Source organism: Phocoena phocoena, chromosome 2, assembly GCF_963924675.1.
Source record: "Phocoena phocoena chromosome 2, mPhoPho1.1, whole genome shotgun sequence".
Classification (NCBI taxonomy): domain Eukaryota; kingdom Metazoa; phylum Chordata; class Mammalia; order Artiodactyla; family Phocoenidae; genus Phocoena; species Phocoena phocoena.
Genome location: NC_089220.1, coordinates 47,195,642 through 47,222,287, shown reverse-complemented (window position 1 = coordinate 47,222,287; position 26,646 = coordinate 47,195,642). Strand labels below are relative to the sequence as shown.

General features: G+C 35.0%; 1 protein-coding gene across 3 annotated transcripts in view; it reads right to left on the bottom strand.

Annotated features, from left to right (window-relative positions):
• Positions 1-958: 958 nt before the first annotated feature.
• The window catches only part of DDHD1 (DDHD domain containing 1), an 87,492-nt gene continuing 61,804 nt past the window's right edge, over positions 959-26,646 (bottom strand). For 2 of the 3 annotated variants that reach the window (XM_065871879.1, XM_065871880.1), the window contains 7 exons: positions 25,169-25,275; positions 18,034-18,296; positions 16,147-16,222; positions 12,559-12,708; positions 9,924-10,176; positions 8,715-8,906; positions 959-1,140 (listed from right to left, as the gene is read on the bottom strand). In XM_065871879.1, coding sequence (XP_065727951.1) covers positions 959-1,140; positions 8,715-8,906; positions 9,924-10,176; positions 12,559-12,708; positions 16,147-16,222; positions 18,034-18,296; positions 25,169-25,275 — 1,223 coding nt within the window. Of the gene's footprint in view, positions 1,141-6,023; positions 6,108-8,714; positions 8,907-9,923; positions 10,177-12,558; positions 12,709-16,146; positions 16,223-18,033; positions 18,297-25,168; positions 25,276-26,646 lie in introns of all 3 variants that reach the window. The other variant, XM_065871878.1, reaches the window with a different exon arrangement.

Below are 26,646 nucleotides of genomic sequence, written 5' to 3'. Positions count from 1 at the left end.
GACGTTTATGTACTTAAAATTTAGTTGTCATACTCCCTACTCCAAAGAAGTTTACTAATTTTCCAGTTAAGTTTATTAAATGTACCCATTATGGAGTATTCCATGTCAAGTTTAGAAAACTTTAGCTTTCTCTGAGGTACACGGGACATAATAAAAAGTTCATTTTTTTCAAAATAATTGAACTAGTGTTATTTGTGTAAAACTACAACTTTTTAATGAAAAAAGTGCTGAAAGTATGCCACAGTGTCTATATATTCATCTGAAGAGTAAAAAGATGGAGTTCTGAGAAAAAAGGGTCTTAACACTATAGAAAATAAATGTGGTTCTTAAATTGTTCAAAGGAAACATTTAAAAAAATGTAATGTTTCATACATTGACATAAAACAATTAGTCAGAGGTAATAAACTATAAATAGTTAAAATGTTGTTTCTATTTTAGCATTAGTTTTTCTAAACAAGTTAAATTCAAAACATTTAAAATCTGTTACACTCATGTTTCAAAGAAATTGTGGAAATGGAAGCTTTCATGGAAATCGAAAACAATGATACCACCTTGTGATCTTTACGTAGAATACCCTGGACCTTGATCATTTTAGATTTATAACATATTTTGATTAATACATTAGATTCAACCCATTAATATGCCTTTATATCTGGGAGAAACTAGATTGTGATCTATAACCTTGCAGTCCACCCAAGTCCTCCTTACTTCCAGGTCTTGCTTGATTCTCTGCAGGGGGTTCTGTCAGACTCATACTTAAAATGATGAAAACTATAAATAACTTCTTTCAGACGGAACATTTGCTTTGTTTGTTAAAGTAAAATAAAGTGCTTCTAAATTCAAATATTTCTTACCCTAAACAAAAGTGAAACATACTTAAACCTGAAACTTCCGTATGTTGACACATATATTTTAACAGAAAAAAATCAGTTTGGGGCCATTAATGTCCTTCAATAGGTCAGACTGGATCAAAGTCGGGTTTTGCACTATTATCGTGCTCATGTTTGTACATGAAGGTTAAAAGAAAGAGGGCGACATCCAAGGACGACCAATAGGCAGTGTGCGATGTGACAGCTGACCAATAGCGGCTCTCCACAAGGCCTTCTCTGAGTTCAAAATCAATTCTGTGATCCAATTCCACTAAAAAGAAAAGAAGTCAAACAAATGAATAAGTATTACAAGATTGGTTCTATACAGACTTACTAGAGTTGAGAATAAAAATTTACCAAATAGAAGTGACTCTCCTAATTATTATTACTATTTTTTAAAAAGTGACTTTCCACTCTAACCTTACAGGAAAAAATACTCAAGAGCCTCAGCAGCTCAGGATTCTATTTGGTGAACCCTCTCCTTTGTGTGCTCAGGTCAATATGGAATAATAAAGCAAGAAAACGAAAATCTCGCTTGGTATCACATAGTATATTTGGAATAAAGAAACTGGGCTCAAATGCTGGCTTTCCCATTTAATCTTTGTGCCTAATCTGTAAAATAAGGCAAACAGCCTTCTTGCAGAATGATGGGCCAGGCTTACACATAACAATGCCTACAGAAGTGCAACAGGGCACTCAAAGGGTCCTTCATTGGGGAGGCCCTCTACATCAACTGGCTCAGGGAGACGTGCTGGAAGATAACATCTATTACAGTCCTACCACGTTTTCCTCTCCACTTGGCTGAATTCCCCAAAGGCAGCCACGACACACCCTAGTCTCTATCCTGTCAGCAGGGCCTAACATGCACCTGGAACATACACTCTCATTAAATGTTTGTTCAATAAAAGAATCCACTAGGTGGCCAGGAAAGTTAAACTGGGAGGAACAATGGTAATTCTTAAGAGGCAGGATTTCATTTTATAACAGTGTTGTCTTCAAACAATTCAGTGAATTCACTCAAGTCTTTTCTAAACACACAGAAAGTCCCTGCAATACGTGTTAGAGAAAAACCACCTTACCAAATCAAGGCGCTAAGATTGTGATCGGTTCATCTAACAAATCCTTAGAGAGAAAACACTTAGAAAACGATAATTTGATCTTCAGAAACTCCTTTAAAACTGTCAATGAGACATACAATATTTTGAAGGGTCTTAAAAATAAAAAGCACCGAAATCACTACTATTCAGACAGTCAAAGTCTGCTCTTTGTTCAGAGTACCAGCAGATGTGAAAAGTAAAAACTGGCAAAAACTAAGGGGGTGGGAGAAAAAGTTGGGTTTTGCTTTACCCTGGAAATTTGGTAATTGCATATAGGAAATCACATCATTTTAGAGAATGATTTCACATAAATGTTTAGCTAATGCTTATTTTAAACAGGTATTTTGTGACAATACCATTTGGTGATTTTAAAATGCATTTACAGTTGTTATTTTCTATTCAATTGTGCTTTTCTGACAAAGAATGTCAGAAAATATCTACCCAGTTAGGTTATAAAACCCCATGAAATATATCAACATAGGCTTTTTACAAAGTTTTTTAAAAAACAAAATACAAAGTATTTTTTTCATTTAAATTATGATAAGCTAATCCATAATAAATAGTTGAAATCCACATGTGGAACTGTGGGATAGTAATGTCTTAATTTTTTACCTTTTGTATTCCATGGGACATTTGTGTTAAATTGGTAGGTACATTCTGGCACAACAGACAGGAAGATGAAAAGAGGAAATGAATTCTCGAGCACCATGAAGAGGAGTCAAGGTGAAGTTAGTTATAAAGAAAAAAAAGGAGAAATAAGAGGAAAAACAGAAGAGATGGGAAACATACACAGTAAAACTGGTGAAGCCCACAGCAAGTTATTTCTAAGAATTCACTTTTAAATGCCACTGTAGAATGTCTTCCTAGTCCAAGTCTTAGGTTGAACTGTTGTTTTAAAGTCAAAGAAAGGGAGATTTTCAACTAGTGTTATTTGGCTCCACTTTGATTTTATGTCCCTGAAATTTATTCTTAATATGCTATTACTGTGCAACACTGCCTTTCATATACTATAAACTCAAATGAAAAATTTATTGTTCCATTATATTATACGCCCTTGTACTTCTCATCACCCAGAGGATCTTCAATAAGTGTCACTAACTAGATTGCCCCTCCCTATCCCTTTCTATTTATCTGTAGGTTGTCCCCATCAAAATGGGAATTAGGTAGCCAGCTTGTACCTGATGAACCTATTTTAGTCTCTCATCTTCCTTAAAAGGTTTACCCCCGGCAGTCTGGCTGCCATTGCAGCTGACCTCACGTTTGTGTTGGTTTTACAGGTGGATGGATGGATGTAAGAGGGCCTATGTCTCATCTTCCCCCTTTCTGTAGATCACAGTATTCCCAAGGGAGTGGGGTTACTACATGGCAGCACTATTCCATCAATATATGTACTATGAGATGTGCTCTTGGCCAAAGTTGGCCCAAATCTACATGGAGTTGCCTTGGACCCACTTTCTCATTGTTACCATATCAAGAAGGGGTGGCACCATACAGGTTAGTAGTTTTTTCCGAGTTTCTCTCACTGAGTTAGGTCAAAAAGAAAGGAGAACATAAAATCATCACTTCGTCCTTCTTTCTCTCTCTTGAGTGCCTAAGTGCTAAAATTCCTCTATCTACAAAAAGAAAAAAGAATGAGATTCCTGAACAATTGAAGAGAGTTAAAAATGAAAAAAAGGTTGTTGGCTTTTAACAATCATCAACAATTAGCACTGTGCTTTCAGCAGAGAATTCTTTTGTGCACAGGGCCTGTCAACATGGATATGGTGTTGAAAAGTAAAATATATGAATAGAAAGTCACCATCTTAGTATTATAATGTGTACTAACTAGACAGGCTTCTTCTGTTTAATGGGAGTGTCTTAACTTCCCTGGAGAGAAATTTTCAAAAACGTAATGAATCTTAAAAGTTATCTTATTTGTAAATAACAATTATGGTCATAACTGCATGATTTTTTGCTTCAGGTAGATACCAAGAAAACCACTTAAAGTACTAGGTAAAGGAAACTGGGTTTCCAAATGACTGGTGAAAGATTCATTGGCAATAAGAAAGACTGTGCTCAGAGTTCTTGATAAATTATGTCTTCTTATTTTTGTGCTGCCTCAGAGCGACTATATATTTCATGTGGTTAGATGTTTGACATCCAAGGAATATTTAAATTTTGTGACTTATCATAGCTTCAAATATATTTAGGAATATTCTCTAACCATCCTTTATTTGAAAAAAATAACAAAAACTCCATAATGAGTTTTATAATCAGTTGTCATTTCTAACCCCCAAATTTCCCGACACTAATATACCCTGAAAGACATTCATATACCTAACATTTGACAACAGATGGGCTATTTGGGTAAATACAGGCTCATGGGTTGAATATAAAGAAACTCCTGGAGATGCCCAGATTTATTGGATCCTCTACCATCTGGTTGGAGAAATGTTCCTGATCATATTATTCAGAACTACTCCCTTCCACTCATCCTTAGTTCTCCTCAAAACTAACTTCTGGTTCTCTACATACTCTGTGCTTCCCACCTCTGTGTTTCTGCTTATGCTGTTTATTCTCTCTGCACTGTCTCTTCATCTCTGCTTGTCCAAATCCTACTTCCACGAAGCTTTTTTTGATTTCTCCAGGTTAAATCATTTTCTCATTCCTTAGAACTGTCAGAGGCCTCTACCTGTTTCTCTGTTATGTGGCTCATCACATTCTATCATATATTATAATTATTCCTGTAGTTATCTACCTTCCCTACTAGAATATATGCCCTCTAAAAAATACTTAACTTCCCCACCAGCATTTAAAATCTTTATGGGCAGCACTGAAATCCGTTTCATCTTGGTATCTTTTCTAGTGACTACCTACTTGGCTCATGGTAAAATTGTTGAATGAATAAAAACAGGAAAAGAGAAAATAGAAGCCATATACATAATACCATCTGAATCAGATCAGGGTGGTGCAATTATGATTAGTGGTCTAATTGCTTGGGTAGCTGGGATGGTTTTAAGGTAGTGAATAAAAAGGACTACTTGAATGTAGGACAAATGTATAAGTGGATTAATTTTCCTTTCTCCAACTAAATATGCAAAAAGCACACATCAATTATTTCTCTATGGAAGTGACCATTACATGAACAGGGACCAGAGAGAGCACTTATATAAGATCATTTCTTGAAGGGATTTCACTGAGTTAGATCAACACAAACTGCTGTTATACAGCCCCAAACCCAAATCAGCTTGTTATGCTGAAACACTGTTTTGGAATCTATATCAAGTAAGATTTTTTTTTTTTAAATAGAAAAAGTGCATGAAAATTAGCAACTATAAATACAGAAATTATAAAATTAGATATGGTTAAAAAATCCAAGGAAACACCTGTAACTTATTTTTTTGTTAAAGGTAAAATTCGATATTTAAAAAAAAGGAAAGAGAAAGAAGCTATAAAAAAAGGAATGAGAAGTTAATGATGAAAATAATTTTAAACTGCTGAGATTAATCTTTACTGATACATTTTGAATCTGCTGAAAATTAAGAGACTAAAAATATCTCTTACATCCAATAATAATTTTTTCAAAGCGAACCTACACCTCTAAAGAACATTAAATATTTGTGTTGAAATCAGTATCAGTTATGGCATACCAACAGCCCTAGGGGAAGTGTTATTAATATCTGAAATAATTAGAAATGATAAAATCCTTTATACTATGAAATCCTTTTAAGTATATTACATGAAAAGAATACTGAATCTCTTTGAAGGCTGTAGGGCAATAGAGGAGAAAGAGAATGGCCTCATGCTTTTCTCCCCTCTCTAAAAGGTTCCTTCTTTGTAGAAGCATATAGGAGTATCATATATTTTAGCACATTAAGGGTCTAATCAATACTCGGGGGTTTCTGGACCACTATATTTAAGATTAGAAAATACAGGAAGAGAATACATATAAAATAGTCTATTAATGGTAACATCCAAGCTGATCTCATAGAACTGATCCAATTTTTCAATGAGCAGGAGAAATCTAAGTAGATCATTTTCATAGTGCTCTGAATGCTATTCCTGACATATACCATACCGAGGGTATTATCTTTATTCTGCATTACATTTTCCGGAAAAAGAAGTTGTGGGAGATTAAAGAACGATTCTTGAAGTCTGAAATCTGTGAAAAAAAAACACAAGATGCTGTAAAGTGTTGGCTGATGGTTACAAATGGCCTTCAGTGATGCAGTGGCCAAAAGTTAGAACAATACTCCCAAATAAGCTGATTAAACCTAGCATACATAAAGAAGTACACACGTTGGTTTTTGTGAAGAGCTCTTTCATGGAAAATGTAAGCATAATTAACTCTGAAATATAATGTCATAATCTGTTAACACCCAAATATCTCCCAAATGTATAGTTCATTTAAGTTCTAACCTAGAGGCAAAACAATGCTAAAAGAAACAGATTCTTTTCATAATATGTTACAAACACAGGGGAGTACAAGAAATGAAACAGTAAAACCACTGGAAATAAGCCTATACTTTTCAAAAGAAATGAAGAGTAGCTATATAAGATGCTTCAAATTGATGTCAATAAGATGGTTTCAACTGACAACACTAAATCTTCAAAGAGAGAAACCTGATTGATCATGAATTCACAGTCTGTGTCCATCTTACCCTCAAAAAGCAAGAGAATCAAAGCCGGTAGCTTCAGAATGAAGGTTATCGAGAAGAACTGAGTCAATCAAATGTGAGCAGAAAGGAAGGAAGGAAGGAAGAAAGGAAGCCAGAATCACCTAATCACAGTGACCAAATTCCAGAAAGAAGAGTTAAGGAAGAAAGGTTTTATGATTTGCAACATATAGCCAAAAGAGCAATTATGACTTAAGAAATTTGTCTAAATCAGGATTACACAGAAGAGTGTATTACTGAAGCAAGTCCAAGAATTAGTAAGGTGAATCTTGAGGATTTGATTTAAAAGGCATAATTCTCCTGTAGTAGTGGTCCAATTTTAAAAGTTGGGCTTTTTAAATCTGTATCTAAAGATGAATACATGTAACTAAGAAATCATGATTAGCTCACAGTTAGTTGAGTCTATAGTTGGCAAGTAATTTACCATTAGGACCAACAAAGAATTTATATGCTAGAATGACAGAAAACATATTCTGTTAAGATATTAAAATATAATAATGCAATACATCTAAGCATCTCTACTCACTTGTACTGGAAGAAGAAATAGGTTTCTTCTTTATTATCACTTTGAAATTTCTAAGTTAAGTAGTAGAAAAACTAAAAGATAGGTTTCTTCTCTCAGACCCTATAGACTTCTCTCTGTATGTCTTCATTACCCCGTCTCTTGGGCTCAAAATACCCTGCTCTTCTTGTTCCCTCGTTCACCCTAATGGTTACTAGCATCATTGCTGTGCATTAACTTTACAAGGAATTGTGACTTTTTACCTGCCATTTTACAAAATTCTTTGAAGTTATTTTTCCTCAGAAGTTTAGTTTTCTTTTGACATCTGCATGTTATAACAGAATTTTGTATTTTCACAATCTCATTTCTGATAGTAAGCAGAAGTGAGAGTTTAAGTCAGCAATAGTATAGGAACTCTTATAAGAAAACTATGAATTTTGTACAAATATCAAAATCTGAAATGAATTTTCTAGGCAGTGTTCAAAAGGCTTGCAACTATAAAATTTTTAGTACTCAGAGTCTGACATAGATAGGATTAAGTTAAAAAAATGGAATTGGCCCAAATAGGAATGTCCAACTCAGAAATGGCTAGGATAATTCATCATGGAGTGGAGGTGACTCTGGAGAAAGATCCAGCCCCTAGGACTGTCGCACAGCAATGAATGCTGGTTGTTTTAAAATTCAGAGTAGCAGACACAGTAGGAAAACAAGGCTCTAAGTATCTGAAATGAAATGCTTAAAGATTTTTAGAGGAAGAAAATAAAATTTTCTTGCTATAGTTACAGAAAGGAAGTAGCTAATTTCAGAGTCAACATTTCCTTATGTAAGTCAATGGAAAACTAGGACTTGACTTATTAGTCTTATTTTACTGGATATTTAAAAATAAGGTTCAAGTTTACATCCCTGGAAGTAAATATATACTAAGTGTATTAGTGTTTCACAACTATTCAAGAGTTTAGACCTTATAAATCCACTGGAAAAAATTAAATAAAGCTCCATTCTAATATAAGTCCAGTATAATTATCCTTTCATTCACTCACTTCTTGAGTATCTATTTTACACAAGGTAGCTGGGACAGGATTGGAAGCGATACAGTGGTTCCAATACAATTAAAGCTCTGAAGGTTTTATAATTCGGTTGGATGAAGGGAACTGAGGGATTAGCACCAGGACAGCTTTGGCATAGCAGTTTTTAAAAGTATCAAGAGTAAATACAGCATAGGTTTGAAGGAATTACATGAATTTTTAAGGCTGAGAAGACCATATTAAAAACAAAAAACCACTTCAGAAAAATCAGGGAGTGCTTACCACAAAGAGATTTGTTTTATGCTTGATGTGTAACACCTCTGTGCCACAAGGCCCTGATTATTAATGCTCTTTACTTAATTCACCAACGCAGAGAGTAAAAATGCATTTACCTAGGGATTATTCCTAAAAATGTAAGTAGAAGAAAAAGCATTGTTTCTTTAAAAGCTAAGGCAGGCGTTAGATTAGATTAAGAGTTGACTGCTAGTGTTAATATCTTAACCCTTTGTGCTCCGCACGTTTTAAAAAGGAACGGTGTAAACCTGTAAAGAACAGTATGAACTAACATGCAGAGTCAAGAAAGCCAGAACTGCTATGTGCAAGGGTCTGCGTTGCCACAGTGGACGTGGGAGGTGAGGCAACCGGCTTCTTCTCGTCTTCCACAGAGTCCCTTGATGCCTCAGATGGCTGTGATGCAGACGAACGTCCGAACCTTGAGAACAACATTCCTCCAAGTCCCTTTCCAATGCTCGCAGCCCCTACATTTCACAAAACAGGGCAGTCATTCTGCTGAATTACACCACACACCAGGCTAAAGAGCACCACCCATATTTACAGCCAGTTGGCAGAGGGACTAAGCCCTAGTCACGTTTTTCCAGGGTGGGTACATAAGAAAATTACAATTTATATTGTAGGTTTCTAAATAAAAATGGTGTTGAATAGAATAAGAGTTGTACAAACTCCAGGAATATAGCTTACAAAGGAGTAAAGATTCTATTTTATTCGTGATCATTGTTTTTTAAAGTATTTCGTAAGATTACAAATGTTAATAATAAAAAGAACCATGCCATTCACATGGGCATATATTCACTATTGATATGCTTACTCCTGAGGTTAAGTGGATATGTTATAAAAAGCTATGAATAAACAATCTTTATGACGAAGTCAAATATCAATGAGTGCAGCAGATAAAGCCTTTTTACAGTGCCATCTTGTGGCATTTTATACTAAGGCAACTTGTAACCAAAAGCAATGGACAAACCAAAGTGGCACAGAATTGAACTCTGGCGCTACACCATTGTGGCTGGTACCGGAGATCATTCAAAGAGAAATTAAATACCCTTGTTGCCCTCAGGAAGGACACATATTTCGAGAGACTTTTAGGACAGGGATCAGAGAACTGGTCGGCAGGGGCACCCTTAGTACTCAAGCACTCCCTCATTTCATGGATGAGGAAGCAGAGCATTAAAAACTACGTGACTTCCCAAGATCTCACAGTAAGCGATGGGGCCAAGATAAAAATGAGGGACTTGATTCCCCGATCTTCTTTTGTGCATCCAGCTGTCTCATATTCTTTAACTACAGGATCTGATCTAATTAAGAGAACTCTAGGGCTTTTGCCCTCAAATATGAACAGTGATAAGGTGGTTAACACTAACCACAAGGATTAACTGTTGGATGTTTTGTAATACACAGGGTATTTCCAAGTACTTACAATTTAATGTCTATATAAAAGTGCTTAAATTCATTGATAAGGAATACTGAAAAGAAATTACCTAATATGCTTGCTTTGCCTATATTTGTTATAGATTCCCCATAGTGTCGGCGGGACAAGACTGGTGAAGTCACAGGGCTTGGTATTGCTGAAATGCCTTCACTGTCTGAAATTGAGGTAGGTTCTTTTGCTGGGTGAAGAAAGCTTGGCTTCATATATTCATAAGGTAGAGGATTGGAAGTATTATACCAGTGGATCTGGACTGGTGAAATGTTGCTGTAGTGTTTCAGTATTAACGGTTCTAATCTATAAGCCTTGATTTAAAAAAAAAATTCAAAGAAACAAAACATTAAGGTACAATGCTTGGATTTTAGTAAACTGTTCATTCTTATTTTATTGCATGCTCAGTAGACCTTAGCAAATGTTTAAAAACCTGATATTCTTAACATGCGTTCTTATTTCTTCACTGTTAATAATATGTAGTTTGTCTAATTATAGATCCTTGATGAGATTATAAAAAAACAATTAGTCTAGGCTAATAGTGCCCACTCATTTGTTTTTCAGAGAAATATTCATTTTTATTGTGTTCTGATATCATCTAGCAATTAGATTTATATTAGTCTCACAAACAAAACTGAAGCAGTAAGCAGTAACCTGGAACAGAGCAAATAAGGTCAATGTTTAATATCTAAGCTCCCAGTAAGCCCTACTTTCAAGTAGATTCATATAGTAACAAACACGAGATGATGGTATAAGACCATTTGTCTAATGTGAAGTAGGGATGATACAGCAGAAAAGCCAATGGACTTGGCATCAGAACTCCCCTAGTTCATATTCTGGCCTCTGTCACTTATTAACTATATGACACTCACCAAGTCACAAGGTCTCAGAGCCTCAGTTTCCTGAGCTATAGAAAGGAGATAACACTTCCTACTACCTCACAAGGATGTTGGGAAGGATAGATAACTTTGGAAAAACTGCCTAGCACAATTCTGACATAAGCTATTTAAAATAAATTTTCACAGAAGAACTATAAAATGAATAATAAAAATAATTTGTAATAATAAGTTTGGAACCCTCCTTTATAATACAGCTGACCCTTGAACAACACAGGTTTGAACTGCGTGGGCCCACTTATTCGTGGATTTTTTCCCCCATAATTACATGTTACAGCACTACGTGATCTGCAGTTGGTTGAATCTGTGGATGCGGAACGGTGGATACAGAGGGCTTCCTGTAAAATTACACCCCAATTCTCGACTGAGCACAGGGTGTACCCCAACCCCTGAGTTGTTCAAGGGCCAACTGAATAACAAAGTTTAAGACTGTACAAAGTATAGGGTATATACTGAAAGTTTAGAGTTCACCTATGATCTCAAGTTCACCTTCAAGTTATAGAAGAGTGAGTTAAATGAATGCATATGAACAAAATACTCAAGGTCTAACTGGGTGTTTTGCACACGTTTTACTTAATCCTAATAACCCTATGAGGTAAAATATTATCATCTGCATCATATAGATAAGAAACAGTCTCAGAAGTGAGTTGGCCAAGATCGTGCAGTCAGTATTTGAATCTAATACTAGATTCCATTTCAGTGAAATTTCTTAGATATAACCGTTTTGATTCTTTAACATATGAGAAATTTTCTAAAATTCTGGTGTTTAGTCAATGTTATATTTATTTGGTACTAGCTAAAGATCTTTTAAAAGACTTTATAGAATTATATAAAGCTATTTTTCAGAGAATAAATGCTATTTAAAATAGTTTGTCTTAAATCTAGTTATATCTAGCCTTGTCCCCAAGAGGATTTAAGGAAGAATTTTTCTCATCCAAAATCATACTTGGCGTTAAACTGGTTACCTGGATGCAGACAGATCCTAGGAGTATTTACATTAAAAAATTTATTTACAGTACAAACATACAGAGAATGTAAAAATCCAAAATGTCATAATTCTACCAAGCTAAAATAAATTCTTCCACTTTTCTATGTTTAATACATAATATTTAAATATTTTCATTTCTAAGAGGATCTACCAATCACATTTCAATGTGCAGCATACTTTAGAGAAAAAAGTATTTAAAGTGAGATTTTAAAAATTTATGGTTGCTACATTATTGGTATTACAACTGGTTAAGGTCTGAAAGTCCAGATGACTCCTGTCTTTTGGATTAATTGTCTAAAGATAACATTTTTACATTATGCTTTCATCCTACATATACAACATAAACAGAACATCTTTAAGGTATTTTATTTCCTGATCCCTAAACTAATCAAAGAACAAACATTTAAAAAATATGAACTCATGCAAATGTAATAGATAAAGGCATATCTTGGAGATACCGCAGGTTTGGTTCCAGATCACTACAATAAAGTAAATCACACAAATTTTTTAGTTTCCCAGTGCATATGAAAGTTAAGTTTACACCATATCTGTTAAATGTGCCACAGCATTATGTCTAAAATAACAACATACATACCTTAATTAAAAACTAATGCTGTTGGAAAAATGGCACCAATAGACTTACTCAATGCAGGGTAGGCACAAACCTTGTTTGTAAAAAAATGCAGTATCTACGAGAGATGTCTGTAAATGAACGCTTTCTCATAAATTCAGCAGTACCTTGAAAGATTTCTTACAGAGTCTCTTAGGAAAAATTTAATATTGAGAGATAAATGTCCATATTTGCAACTCACCACTGGATCTGTTGGATGAAAAATGTTTAGTAATCGGTTACAAATCTCTCTGGGCAAAATATGGTCTTGACTTCCAGTGTTTCCTGGGCGGATGCCACGCAATGCCAAAAAAACTGCCAGTGGGGATCCCATACAGAAGAAATTTTCAACCTACAATGATAAAGTCATCCTAAATTTTAAAAGTAGTGAAGTGTTTTTCAAAGAATTCAGGTACAACATAATATATGGTAAAATACAAATAATAAATTTATCTCCAAATATATATATTTTTAAATGAGCTTTGTCTAGATGGTATCTGCATTACTTATTAACTATATAACAACCATTAATTATTCTAAACAGTCTATCCAGGAGCAACTTCCTTACCTTTAAATCTAATAGAAAATGAAGAATGAGAATAAGGAGAAGGAAGATTTATTAAGCTACTATTTTGTGTAAAGTAATAGTATATTAGGTATTCTAAAACGTATAAAGACCAATAAGGCAGAGCTTCTGTATTCAGAGTTTACAATCCTGCGGGAGAGGCAGAATAAAATAGTGCATAATAGAGGGAAAGCGTGCTACAGTAGAGTAGACAAAGGAATAATTAATCCCAACTTTGAGGGCTTTACAAAGGAGGAAGCATTTGCACTGGCCATAAAAGATGAAAAGGATTTCCAAAGTTGGGGTTGGGATATACGGGGGCTGGAAAGATATTCCATACTAATAGAACCACATGAACTAAAGCAGAGGGAGGAAAGAAACTGGCTTAATTTAGAGAATAAAAATAACCTGATATGGTTGAAAATTGAGTGTGGGGAAAATGTAACTTGGAAAGAGAATGTACAGAACCTTGACTGTCTGACTAAAAGAGTTGGGCTTAATTTATTTTACAGGTAGTGAAAGACAACAGGATTTGACCCATGTTTTAGGAGGTTAGTACATCTGGTAGCAGCTTGTGAGTGAACTGGAAAATTAAGAGGTTAGTGACTTGGAGACAAGTTAGAAAACTATTGAAAGAGTTTAGGCAAAAGATAATCTGCACCCAGGAGGACAAGCTGTTCCATTCAGAAATGGAAATTTGAGAGATTAGGATGGAATCAACATGAATGAATGGAGATGGGGATAAGGAAGGTGTCAGAGGCAATTCACAAGATTTGGGTCTGGCTGACTGGGAAGATATTAATTAATCCATTAATTGTAACAGATACTCTAAGTAAATCATGTTTTTGTTCATAATTAGTTTGAGGTATCTGTAACATACCTAACAGGTAATTGAGAATTTAAGACAAGAAATAAAGAATTGGATATGCCAACTTTTCTTTCTTTGTTTATGATTGGTTTGCAGTTTGGTAGACAAACACACAAAGGAATTATTCTCTCTCAGATAAGAGTAACGATTGCTTTAGTGTTATCTATATTCATCAAATAATTTTAAAGGTGAAGAAGAGCTTTAGACATTTAGTCTAACCGCCTCATCTAGAGATGAATAAACAGATGAATTCAGAGATGTTAACTGATTTTGATTTGGCTAATGTTACACAACTAGTTAGTGGCAAAGCCTCATGAGCACAACCAAAGCTTCCCACTCTCTAGACCAATGTTTGTTGACATTTTTTTCCTCTTTTGAAAGTTCAATGGTAATGTGTGACAAATCTAACACTTTTATTTATGAAAGTAAATCCATCTGCCAGTTAACAGGCATAGAAAGACCTCTGTTTCTTTTAGAACTCGGGAGTACTAAATATTAATTTGCTAATTCATCATATATTCCTTTTTAAATTTCAGATTTCTATATTTTTTCTCTATAAGTAATTAAATTAAAAATTCCTATTATTAGACTACATGACTATGTATTAGAAGGATACACAATTATAGGGTATCAACTCTGGTAATGTGATAACTGAATTTTGAGATAATAATATACTTAGTGGATTGTACTCAACTCTCTAGTACAAAACCCAGGACATGAAATAGAAGAGTTTACTTTTACTATCAGATCAATTCTACATATTTAACATTGATTATATATAATAATGGTGGTAGAGATGGAACTCAAATTCCAGGTGGGGGGGTGACTCCAAAGACCATGCTCTTATGGCTTTTATTTTATTTTTATTATTATATTTTAACATCTTTATTGGAGTATAATTGCTTTACAATGGTTCTGCTTTATAACAAAATGAATCAGCTATACATATACATATATCCGCATATCTCCTCCCTCTTGCGTCTCCCTCCCACCCTTATGGCTTTTAAATGTATCTTATAACTTTACCATATGGCTTTTAAATGTATGTTAAAAAAAAAAAACAAAAACCTTTATAAGTCATACAGATAGATTCAATAAGAATTTTTGCATCATTCCATCACTTAACCTGTATGTTAAGTGCCCATGATAAAAGATATCAAGAAGAAACAATAGTACACTAGACATGGGCATATATTCAACTGGAAATTAGTATTAGGAAACTTACGTATGTTCCATTTAACACTGCAAACAAATTGTTATTCAGGTATAGGCTGTGTCTTCTCCAATGGTCAGGTCAATGTCAATGTCTCTCTGCAACTTTTTATTCTTCTAAACCATTGCTTTCGACAGCTCTATTCCAATGCTCAAAAACCCTGAAAAGCTTTCCACCGTCCGTATCAAACATAAGGTCTCTTTTTCTAGCTCTTCCTGCTTTCCTACAGCCTCCATGCCCTTTATCCTGTATATTCTGGCCAAACTGGTTTGCTCACTTTGCTCCAAACTAACTGCGTGCACCTCATCTTGTGCTTTTATCGTACACTTCTTATTGATTAAAATGTCAGCTTTCCATCCCTGGAATCATCACTGATATAATTCCAGTTATTTTTCTTACTACATACCACTAGTTGCTCACAGAGATTTGTTAAATTCTAAATATTAGATATTTACCAGATCTGTCTCTGTTTTTCTTTTCTCACTATTTAAGATTATTTGGTGTTTCTTGGACATACTATGAAGGTATATCCCTCCATGCCTTTGTTTATGCTGTTTCTTTCAAGAACAGAGCAGCATTTCTCCTTTCCTCTACTTGGCAATATCCAATTTACTGAGATTAAGTAAAAATGTCATTCATTTGTAAACATTTACAGGCAAAATTAAACCTCCTTCTTATGCATACATCATTCTTTATACTGCTAATAGATCCAGTAACACTGCGTTACATATTTTGAGGGCTAGAAAACCATCTTGTCCATTCTTAGTGAAACACAGAAACCAGCAGTGTCCAACACACTGTAACTGTTAAAAAAAAAAAATTCAGGGCTTCCCTGGTGGCGCAGTGGCTGAGAGTCCGCCTACCGATGCAGAGGACACGGGTTCGTGCCCCGGTCTGGGAAGATCCCACATGCCGCAGAGCAGCTGGGCCTGTGAGCCATGGCCGCTGAGCCTGCGTGTCTGGAGCCTGTGCTCTGCAATGGGAGAGGCCACAACAGTGAGAGGCCCGCGTACCAAAAAAAAAAAAAAAAAAATTCATTTGAAAGAATAATTAGGATTTAATTTGAACCCTAACATCATGCTTCAAATGATGTTTGAAAAAAACCCTGAGATCAACAATGAAAATATCACCTGTCTTTCCTTACCTTAAATTTTAAGGCAGGTGTTTGTGTCATAGATGATGCCTTCAGTCCGTGTAGCCGTTCTTCTATGTCTCTCAGCCTAGAAAGGAGTATGAGATTATGTACACATTCATATTTATAATTTCATAAGTATTAGATGTTTACCAGTTCACTAAGCATAAAGAAGAAAATAATGACCCATCATCCAATCCCTCAAATTAATCCTTATTGACAGAATTTAATAAATGTACCTGCTGTAGTACAGAAAGTCTAAAAGTTTATGAAAGGACTTCCCTGGCAGTCCAGTGGTTAAGACTCTGCACTTCCAAAGCAGGGGGCGCGGGTTTGATCTCTGGTTGGGAAATTAAAATCCCATAAGCCATGTGGAGCGGCCAGAAAATAAAAAAAAAGGGGGCTAAAACAAAAAGTTTATGAAATAATTAGTAAAAGTACCCCTATTCTTCCAATACATGCTGTTAATAGCTTTTTGGGGGAAACCTTTAGAAAAATGTGAGGCACATACAAGCATATATACATCTTTAAAAAAAAAACAAAGCAAGTGTTCATACCACATACACTATTCTATATCTTTCCTTCTTCTACAGTTAATAATGAATCTTAGCAATCCTTTCACTTGTCTGCTGACCTACTTCAGTCTTTACAACAACTGTAATTGTCCATCATACAGATAAACCACAGTTTAACCTTCCTCTGCTAGGAACATCTGGGTTATATCAACTTTTTCCTACTACAATGTTCTGTATCTAAGTCTGTTAAATTTGTTTTACTGGATTTTATGTCTAAAATATGGCTCTGAGGCTTGCCAACATGACATTTTCTTTCAAAACTACCAATTATTTCTGACACTAAAAAATTTATGTATTTTTCCTATGGTACTTAATAAAATTCTAAATGAAATCCTTAGACAACTTCTATAAGACAAAAATAAATTCAACTGTTCCTGAGTGAAAATTTAAGTCAGCTAAATTGGTTGTTTTTATATAATGCTAACTATCAAAATGAGTGACTTTTCACTGTTCTATTAGAATCAATCAGATGATCATTAAGAGAACAAAAGAGCATGTAACTAGAGATGAAGATAGGAATGTAGCAAAGAATTAAAAGATAGTATCAGGGGCTTCCCTGGTGGTGCAGTGGTTGAGAATCCACCTGCCAACGCTGGGGACACGGGTTCGAGCCCTGGTCTGGGAGGATCCCACATGCCACAGAGCAACTGGGCCCGTGAGCCACAGCTACTGACCCTGCACGTCTGGAGCATGTGCTCCGCAACAAGAGAGGCAGCAATAGTGAGAGGCCCGTGCACCGCGATGAAGAGTGGCCCCCCCTTGCCGCAACTAGAGAAAGCCCTCGCACAGAAACGAAGACCCAACACAGCAAAAATAAATTAATTAATAAACTCCTACCCCCAACATCTTCTTTAAAAAAAAAAAAAGATAGTATCAGGAAGGCTGCAAATGATAATTATAAAATCTGTCAAAAATATATTTGTCAACAAAAAAAGGGCTTTAAAATTATTTTCAGAATAATAAGAAAGGTAAAGGTCCATCTCTAATATTAGTAAAACTACGAAGGATTACAAGCTAGTAAACATTTTCAGTAAGGATTCTACAAAGTGACTCAGCTTGGAATAAGTTTTAGATTTCACTCCTAATAAACTGTGAAGAAAAGACAGAAGGAAAAAGAGGAAGATGGAAGAATAATTCATTCCATGCTATAGGAAAACACCTAATTAGTATGAAAATTAAGTCTCTAGCTTGATTAGGCATGTTATTCAATAATCTTTGTACCTGAAACAATATATTTTTTTCATTATGAAAATCTTTTCACCTAAGAAGTTCAGTGTTTCCATGAAGACATTTTAAATTCTTTTAAGAGATTAGGATATTTTACCGTTGTTTAGTTATATAGAGCTCATCAAGAAGATGACGTTCTTCATAGCTCATCCATTGTTCATCAGGCAACTCTTCTTCCTTCTGCAACAACTGTTCATAGAGTCGAACTGGATTCCAGCCAGTCATTATGTCATAAGTGATTACACATCCCAAGGAATGTGACACTATTGAGACTTTACCCCCTTTTTCTTCAAAGTCTGGATTCCGAGAACAGAAAAGGGAATATAATCGATTCAGCTCTTGCTGAAGGCCTTTAACTAGCTGTTTGAAATAAGAAAACATCAAATTAGAGTAATCACTGACTACTATAAACTTTATTTCTAAACTCAAATACACTAAGGAAGAAAAACACACATTACTGGCCAAATATATCTAGGTAATTAAAATGAACTCAGAACCCTACAGGAAATGAAGTAAAGGTATATGTAATATTATAATCCATATCAACACTAAAGAATAAAGGCAGATGTTACCCACACAGATCCTTTCATAGTCCTTAAACCAATTACTTAAGCCAGCAGTTCCAGAGATTTAAAAAAAAGTTCCATGCAAATTCTAGTAGATTTCCAAAGAGTCCTGGATATTTCTTCTTCGTTGCAACGGACTCATATGCAATTCTAAAGTCTTGTACCTTGTAGTTTTTAAGCCACAGTAAGTTTTAGGAAAAGAATATCTGAGTTTATGGTAACAGGGTTACTAACATATTGTACATGCAACATATATATACTATTACTTTATGCATTCTTTTAAAGATTTTTTTTGATGTAGACCATTTTTAAAGTCTTTATTGAAATTGTTACAATATTGCTTTTTTTTTTTTTTTTTTTAATGTTTTGGTGTTTTGGCTGAGATGTTAGCTCCCCGACCAGGGATGGAACCTGCACCCCACGCACTGGAAGGCGATGTCTTAACCACTGCACTGCCAGGAAGTCCCACTTTATGCATTTAGATAAGAGTAATGTAACAAAAGCCCATTGTGTGACAAAAGAAAAAGCTTATGTTGATCTACTTGATATTCCAAAATTCCCACTAAGTTGGTAATACAGATAACAGCAAAAAGTTGTTTTTAAAAAGCAGGACTTTTTTAAGGTTTAGAGGTTAATAATGTGGAGAGTATCATAGTCATTTTTCTTTCTAAAACTGCTTTCTTGAAATTTAGCTTTAACAAATATTACTGAAATATTCTATGAAGTAGGAAGAACAAGGTTCTTTTGTTACTCAAATTCATTTATATGGGGCCCTGACCTGACTTTTAAGGCAGTCCTCTCCTCTTCCTATCATTGCTTACTACTATTTAGTTATAAAATTCCTGCCTGATATTCAATTTCTCACTTCAGTCCTTCCTAATATGTCAGCTGTTATTCAGACAAACAAACATTATATACTGCTTCCATTTTCAATCTTTAGCCTCCACTAGGTTTCACTGAACATTCTTTAGCAGATACAAACTGGAAATTATTTGAGCATTCATGCTTGGCTGGGTTAGCAGTGACATGAATGAAGGTGCAATGTTCTTTCTGATTGCTGACATCACAGAGCTCTACACTGCAATACTGAGGTCTGGTTAAAGCTACTGAAACCATGTGTTGGGTCTGGAGGGCTTGTTAAATACAGATTGCTGGGCTCCATCCCAGAGTTTCAGACTCAGCAGTTCTGGGGACCACACTAGTGGCAAATGCATATAAAAATCTCCCAAGACATGGGTTGTAGGTAATTCTAGTCAACAGAATTTAAGAAATAGGCAGTGTGATATCAAATTACATGCTCTTTTCAAAGGGAGCTATAATATAATGCTTTGGACTTGGCTTTGATAAGAATATGAACCAACCCTTAAAATTTTGTTACTTTCCTAATTTATAATCTACATGAAGGGATGTGTAGAAAAAGTTAATGTTCCAATAAAATAAATTCCTTTAAAAGCAACATTTGTTAATAGTTTTTACTTTTGAAAGCCTTGATTTTAAGACTCCTACCATGTAAGAATAGAAGCACTAGATCCCTTTGTGACCAACTATATTCATTTGGGATATCTGAACCAAGATTAATGATATATCCTGTGATCTTGATTTTATTAATTCTACAATATTATCTAATCAGTTCAGCTAACCTCTTACATACGCAGGCACTGGATGGCTCTTCAAAAGTTTAAAAGTTTCTCATTCTCATAACCACTGCCCCCAAATTAAAATTTATGAAGAAAGTCAACCGAAGAGGAAAAAACCCCAGCAGCTTCAAGAGAGAATCCAAACACCCAAAATAGGGCTGAAGAATATAATTAGTCATTTGTCCTTCTCCCTGTTACAGGAAATTTTAATGAGAAAAAGTAATTTAGAGAGTTTTAGTCATATACATCAATTAAACAATTTTCAAATAACAATGGCAAGATAGGGCCATGACAATTCTCTTTATAGTTCTTCATTTTTAAAAGCCATTGAAAAGAGAGTTCAGATGTACAAAAGATATACAGTTCTCTCTGGATTTTTCATGTTACTTTATTTAGGGTTGAAGAAAGAGCCAAAGGCTCTCTGATGATGTCTTGATAGAATGGAGTTAGTTTCTTTTTTAAAAACTGGTCCTCAGAAAGTATGGCCTGAGAAGTACTGATCGATACACAAAACTTTTTCCCTAAGCACACTTTTTTAGTGCACAATCACTAATTAGGGTCCTCCCATGTGCATCTCAGAAACTTGAGTGAAAAGGGGCCTTAGAGATGATCTAACTTAAACTGCTGTGAAGATAAAAGTCCCTTCAGTAACACTCCTCTTAAGGGATAAGGAGCTCAGCATCTACCCCAGTGAGTGTCTTCATCCAGAAGTGGTCACTCCTATTTAAAAAAAAAATTTCCCCCCCCAGTTTTACTGAGATATAATTGAGATAGACTGTTTAATTTTAAGGTGTACAATGTAATGATGTGATACAGGTATATATTGTGAAATGATTATCACGGTAAGTTTGGTTAAAACCCATCACCTTACATTATTTACAAATTTTTTCATTGTAACACTTCTGTATTTTTAAGGCAGTTTTGCTTATAACACAGTTCTTCATTAGTAACCAAACATGTTCCTTTCTGTATTTTCAATTCACGGATCCTTATTTTACTTTCTAGAATTAACAGAGTAAGTCTATCCCTTTTTTTTTTTAAATTGTAGCCCTTGAAATATATAAAGACAGATATATACTTAATTACAACTTGAAACTCTAAGCACAAGGAATTTATATATCATAATATCTTTGATCCTCATGACAATCTTTATCAACTAGGTATTTTATATCCATTATATAAGTGAGGAAGCTGAGAAAGTGAGAAATTTGATCTAAGCTAGTTAAGTGGCAGGTTTTGAATCTGCATCTATTTGACTCCAAAGGTTGAGAGGAAGAGAAAAAAGACTCTTATTTATGCCTATCAAATAAACCTAACAAGGTTAATTCACCAGGCATGACAATCCTACAGAAGCCCTGCTGGCTGTTACTTATCACTACTTCCCTTAGGAAACACATATTGTTGAAAAATAATTTAGTCTAAATATTGCCTAACACCAACCTTGTGTGAAATGGACTTTGATTCGCAAAATCAGCTTTCCTTTTTAAAGAATAAGAACAATTTTTGCCCACTTCTCACTAAGTTTTTCTTTTATTCTTCACAATGCCTTAAGCAATGTTCCCAAACTTCTCTGATGTTATCACCTGGGGAACTGTTAAAAACACAAATTCACAGGTTCTATCTCAGACCCACTGAATCAGGATCTCCAGAGGAGGGACCTGGGAAAGTATTTTTTAGTTTCTTTTTCTTAACTTCTTATTTGGGAGTAATTTCAAATTTATTAAATGTTGCAAAATAAAAATAGTACAAAGATCCTCACATAGGCTTTATCCAAAATTCACCTAATGTTAGCATTTCCTCCTATTTGCCTTATCATTTGTTCTGTTTCTGTAACACACACACAACTTTTTTGTGAACCATTTAAGGATATATTACATGTCATGGTCCTTTACCCCCAAATACTCCAGTGTATATTTCCTAAGACTAGGAATATTCTCTTCCACAATCATAGTGCTGTTATCAATTTCATAATTCACTTTGATATATTTCATCTAATCTAGTCTACCATTCACATTTTAATTTTGCCAGTTGATCTAATATTATCCTTTGTAGCATTTCCCCCGATCTAGTACAGGATACAGTCTAGGATGAGATATTACAATTAGCTATCACATCTCTTTAATCTTCTCTATCTGGAACATTTTCCACAGCCATTCTTTCTCTTTTATTATACCAACATTTTAAAAGAATACAGTCTCATTCCTACTTTTTTATTACAACTTCCTCATTTTATGTTTGTCTGATGCTTCCTCATAATTGGAATACTGCATAAATAATGCTGTGTCCTTCTCTGGGTGCCCCGCAGGAACACCCCATAAAGTTGTTGCTTGATTTCTCCACTGTATACCTTTATTTTTCTAAACTAAAAGCAGTCTGAGAGGATACACTTTAAGACCATGCAAATATTGTTTCTCATCAAAAAATCTGCCCTCATTTTAGCATCCACTGATGATTCTTGCCCAGTCCTCTCCCCTACCTGATCCTACCATGACGGCTGCAAAATCAGACTTTCCAACTCCAGCATTCCTTCCACATTTATTAGTAGGCCCTTGGCATCCTACTGAAGCAAAGGACCTCCCTTCTTCCCAATTTGTTTATTTATCATTGATAAGGACTTACACATTTTTCAATGATTTAGAATTCCTTAGTACATTATCCTTATTATAATTCTACAAAAGTACTATTAGTAATTCCTTACAATAAGTAATAATTACTTAATTATTTTGGTGCTCAAATTGTTCCAGATTTGGTCAGTGGGATACGCTTCTTTAATTTGACTATTATGTCCTTGTGTCTTGCTTCATCATTCTTTGGAGCATTTTTCTACCTTCTGTCAAAACAAATTCTTCCAGCTTTGACTTGGACCTATCCTGCCCCAGCCCTGGAATCAGCCATTTTTCCAAGGAACTCTACTTTTTCTTAGTGGAGAATAACAATGCTAGAGGCAAAGATCTGGGTGCTAGGTATGCTCACTGGACTGGGGTGTCTGCTTCTTGGCCCTTTCAGTGGACAGAGGTAGGAAATATATGCATATATATATATACTTCTGTGCTTAAGCATATACGCTTAAATATATAGATGTTATCTACATACACTGGCTTATTTTCAAAATAATAAATTCACATTAATACCCTCAATTCCAATGCCCCTCATGGGGTTCTTTTTTTGCCCGCATTTTTAATGAGCACCACAAGTGACTGTTCTAATTAGGGATGTTTGGGATACATTGCTGAAGATTGCTGGTGAATCTCAGACACCATTCTCAGTGCTTTTCCATGAAATTCAACTGGATCAAAAAACCAACTAATTTAAAACACTGGGTGTTCTTCCATTTCATTTATCTTAACGATCAGTTCCCTTTTCCTACTGAATATCTGGTTTATTCAATTCCATTCTGAGGAAAATTATCTTTGACTATAAGAGCAAACTAAAAAGTGATCACTTTCTCAGTCATCATTCACCAATGGCCAGAGGTCTGAGTCTGGCACTTTGCTCTTTTTAGTTTTTCTGGATATTAACGCCAACTTAAAGTTTTTAAAAAGCACTTATTACTTTTGGGGGACATGACTCAGCACATTTTAGCCTTGAAGATTCAGGATACCGTTTTAGGAGTACTACCAACCACATGTGCGTGTGCGTGGTGTGTGTGTATGTGTGTATAGTAATATGCTCTCAGCCCTTCTCTTTCCTTTCCCCCCCCTCACTGGTTTACTTGCAATACTATAGTTCAGTGTTCTAACCTTTAGAGCATATCTAATGATGCCCATTGTTCACTATAAAGGAGTATGAACGTGGAAATTATTAAGTGTTCTACTTCACCGACTAGGCCTTCCTTTTTGGTTAGAATTAAGCCCAGAGTAGCAATTCTCCTTGTAGTTTCTTTTACTGTTTGTTCTCAATCAGATCAAGGCAGATCTTGCCCAATACTGGTATATGGCAATGAGGGGATATAGAAAGAGGAATGAAGAAAAATCCTAAGGGGATGGTAGTTGGAAGAGAAGGAATTTTCTGTGGCAACTAACCAAACATATTTCTGTCGATATGTAAAAGATATCCTGGATTAAGTTAGGGAATGACTCTGAATGAACAAAATCAGCAACGGATTGGCTTGGAGTAGCACAGAGCAGCAGAGCCGCTCTATTGGTAATTGCTCCTTGTACTAGTTTCTTTACCTTCAAATGAAGATACTAATCATATCTACTTCATAGGGTAAGGATTAAACAAGTTAATACATGTTAGGTAATTAATGTGGTTATTCCCATGAAACAAAATTCTTTTTCTGTTACCAATAAAGTGACAAATTGCATTGGTAGAGACTCCCTCATCCCTCTGAATAAACTATCTCCCTTCACCTACCCTCCCCATCTGCCCCCCTTTAGGGTTATCTTTGTGATGCATGAGCAAAATTACCATTTGAAAACTACAAAAATCCACTATAGAAATGACACAATAAAAGCAAGTCTTTTATATACAAAAACACTTGAAGGACATTTCTAAGTGTTTACAACTCTTTTGTGGGACTTCCCTGATGGTCCAGTGGTCAAGAATCTGCCTTCCAATGCAGGGGACATGGGTTCGACCCCTGGTCTGGGCAACTAAGCCTGCATGCTCTAGAGCCTGCGTGCCACAACTAGAGAGCCCACACGCCACAACGAAGAGCCCGTGTGACACAATGAAAGATCCTGCATGCCGCAACCAAGACCTGACACAGCCAAATGAATATTTTTTAAAAAGCTCTTTTGTGAGGATAATACTTATAGATATTACTAATCAGACTTATGAAAACTGTTATTTTTCAAAGAGCTATTTTCTAACCAACTTCTCACTTCCAAGGTTACCCATTTTATTAAGTGTCCCAATGTGCAGTTTAAGACTTCAAATGCACTATGAAATACAGGCTATTTATAGATTAATGGATTCCTATAATTTCTCACTTGCTTGCAAAAAAAGAACATAAAATGTTAAAATTCAGGACACATGTTATCACTCAAAAAATACCCAATAGCAATAAGATAATCATGATACTTACTTCATCTCTATAAAGTGGGCTAGTATAATACATTATATCCATTGCACTGCTATTTAACATATCCCTTAAACCTCGTACTTTGTCTGGAGTAATGGAATCAACAGTGTCTACAAGTTAAAAAAAAAATTAAACTTAGAGAAGATTCATTTTAGGGAAAGAATAAACTGTGAAAAAAGTTACATTCCTTGAAATAACTGCTTTAAATTAACATTTATATATTCAAGACTAGCTTTGAATCTAATGAACCTTACCTTCTTGAAATTTTACTGTATGTAAATTTTAAAATAATGATGAAGGGTATTTACCTACCGCAAACATCACTGCACTCATTAGTGCTGAAAGGTTAAAAAACATTTCCTCTAAATCAGGAACAAGCTAAGGATATCTACTTTTTTTTTTATAATTAAAAAAATTTTTATTGAGGTTCAGTTGATATACAATATTATATAAGTTCCAGGTGTACAAACAGTAATTCACAATTTTTAAAGGTTATATTCCATTTTCAGTTATAAAATATTGGCTATAGTCCTAGTGTTGAACAATATATCCTTGTAGCTTTTTTATTTTATATGCAGTAGTTTGTACTTCTCAATCCCCCATTTCCTCTATCTTCTCCCTCCCCCCGGTAACCACTAGTTTGTTCTCTGTGAGTCTGTTTCTTTTCTGTTATATTCGCTAGTTTGCTTTGTTTTTTAGATTCCACATATAAGTGATAACATACAGTGTTTGTCTTTGTATGATTTATTTCACTTAGCATAATACCCTCCAAGTCCATCCATGTCATTGCAAATGGCAAAATTTCATTCTTCTTTTATGGCTGAGTAGTATTCCATTGTGTATGTATATATATGACATCTTCTTTATCCATTCATCTGTTGATGGATACTTAGGTTACTTCCACACCTTCACTATTATAAATACGTAATGCTGCTATCAACATTGGGGTGTGTGTAACTTTTCAAATTACTGTTTTCGTTTTTTTCGGATATATACTCAGGAGTGGAATTGCTGGGTCATATGGTAGCTCTATTTTTAGTTTTTTGAGGAACCTCTGTACTGTTTTCTAGGGCTGCACCAATTTACATTCCCACCATCAGCGTATGAAGGTTCCCTTTTCTCCACATCCTCTCCAACATTTGTTATTTGTGTCCTTTTTGATGATAACCATTCTGACAGGTGTGAGGTAATAGCTCACCGTGGTTTTAATCTGCATTTCTCTAGTTAATAATGTTGAGCATCTTATTTGCCTGTTGGCCATTTGTGCATCTTCTTTGGAAGAACGTCTATTCAGGTCTTCTGCCCATTTTAATTGGGTTGTTTATTTTTCTTGATGTCGAGCTATATGAGGTATTAGATATTAACCCCTTATTGGTCATATCATTTGCAAATATTTTCTCCCATTCCAGAGTGTTCCACCTATGTTTTCTTCTAGTTTTGTGGGTTTACATAGGTCTTTAATCCATTTTGAGTTTATTTTT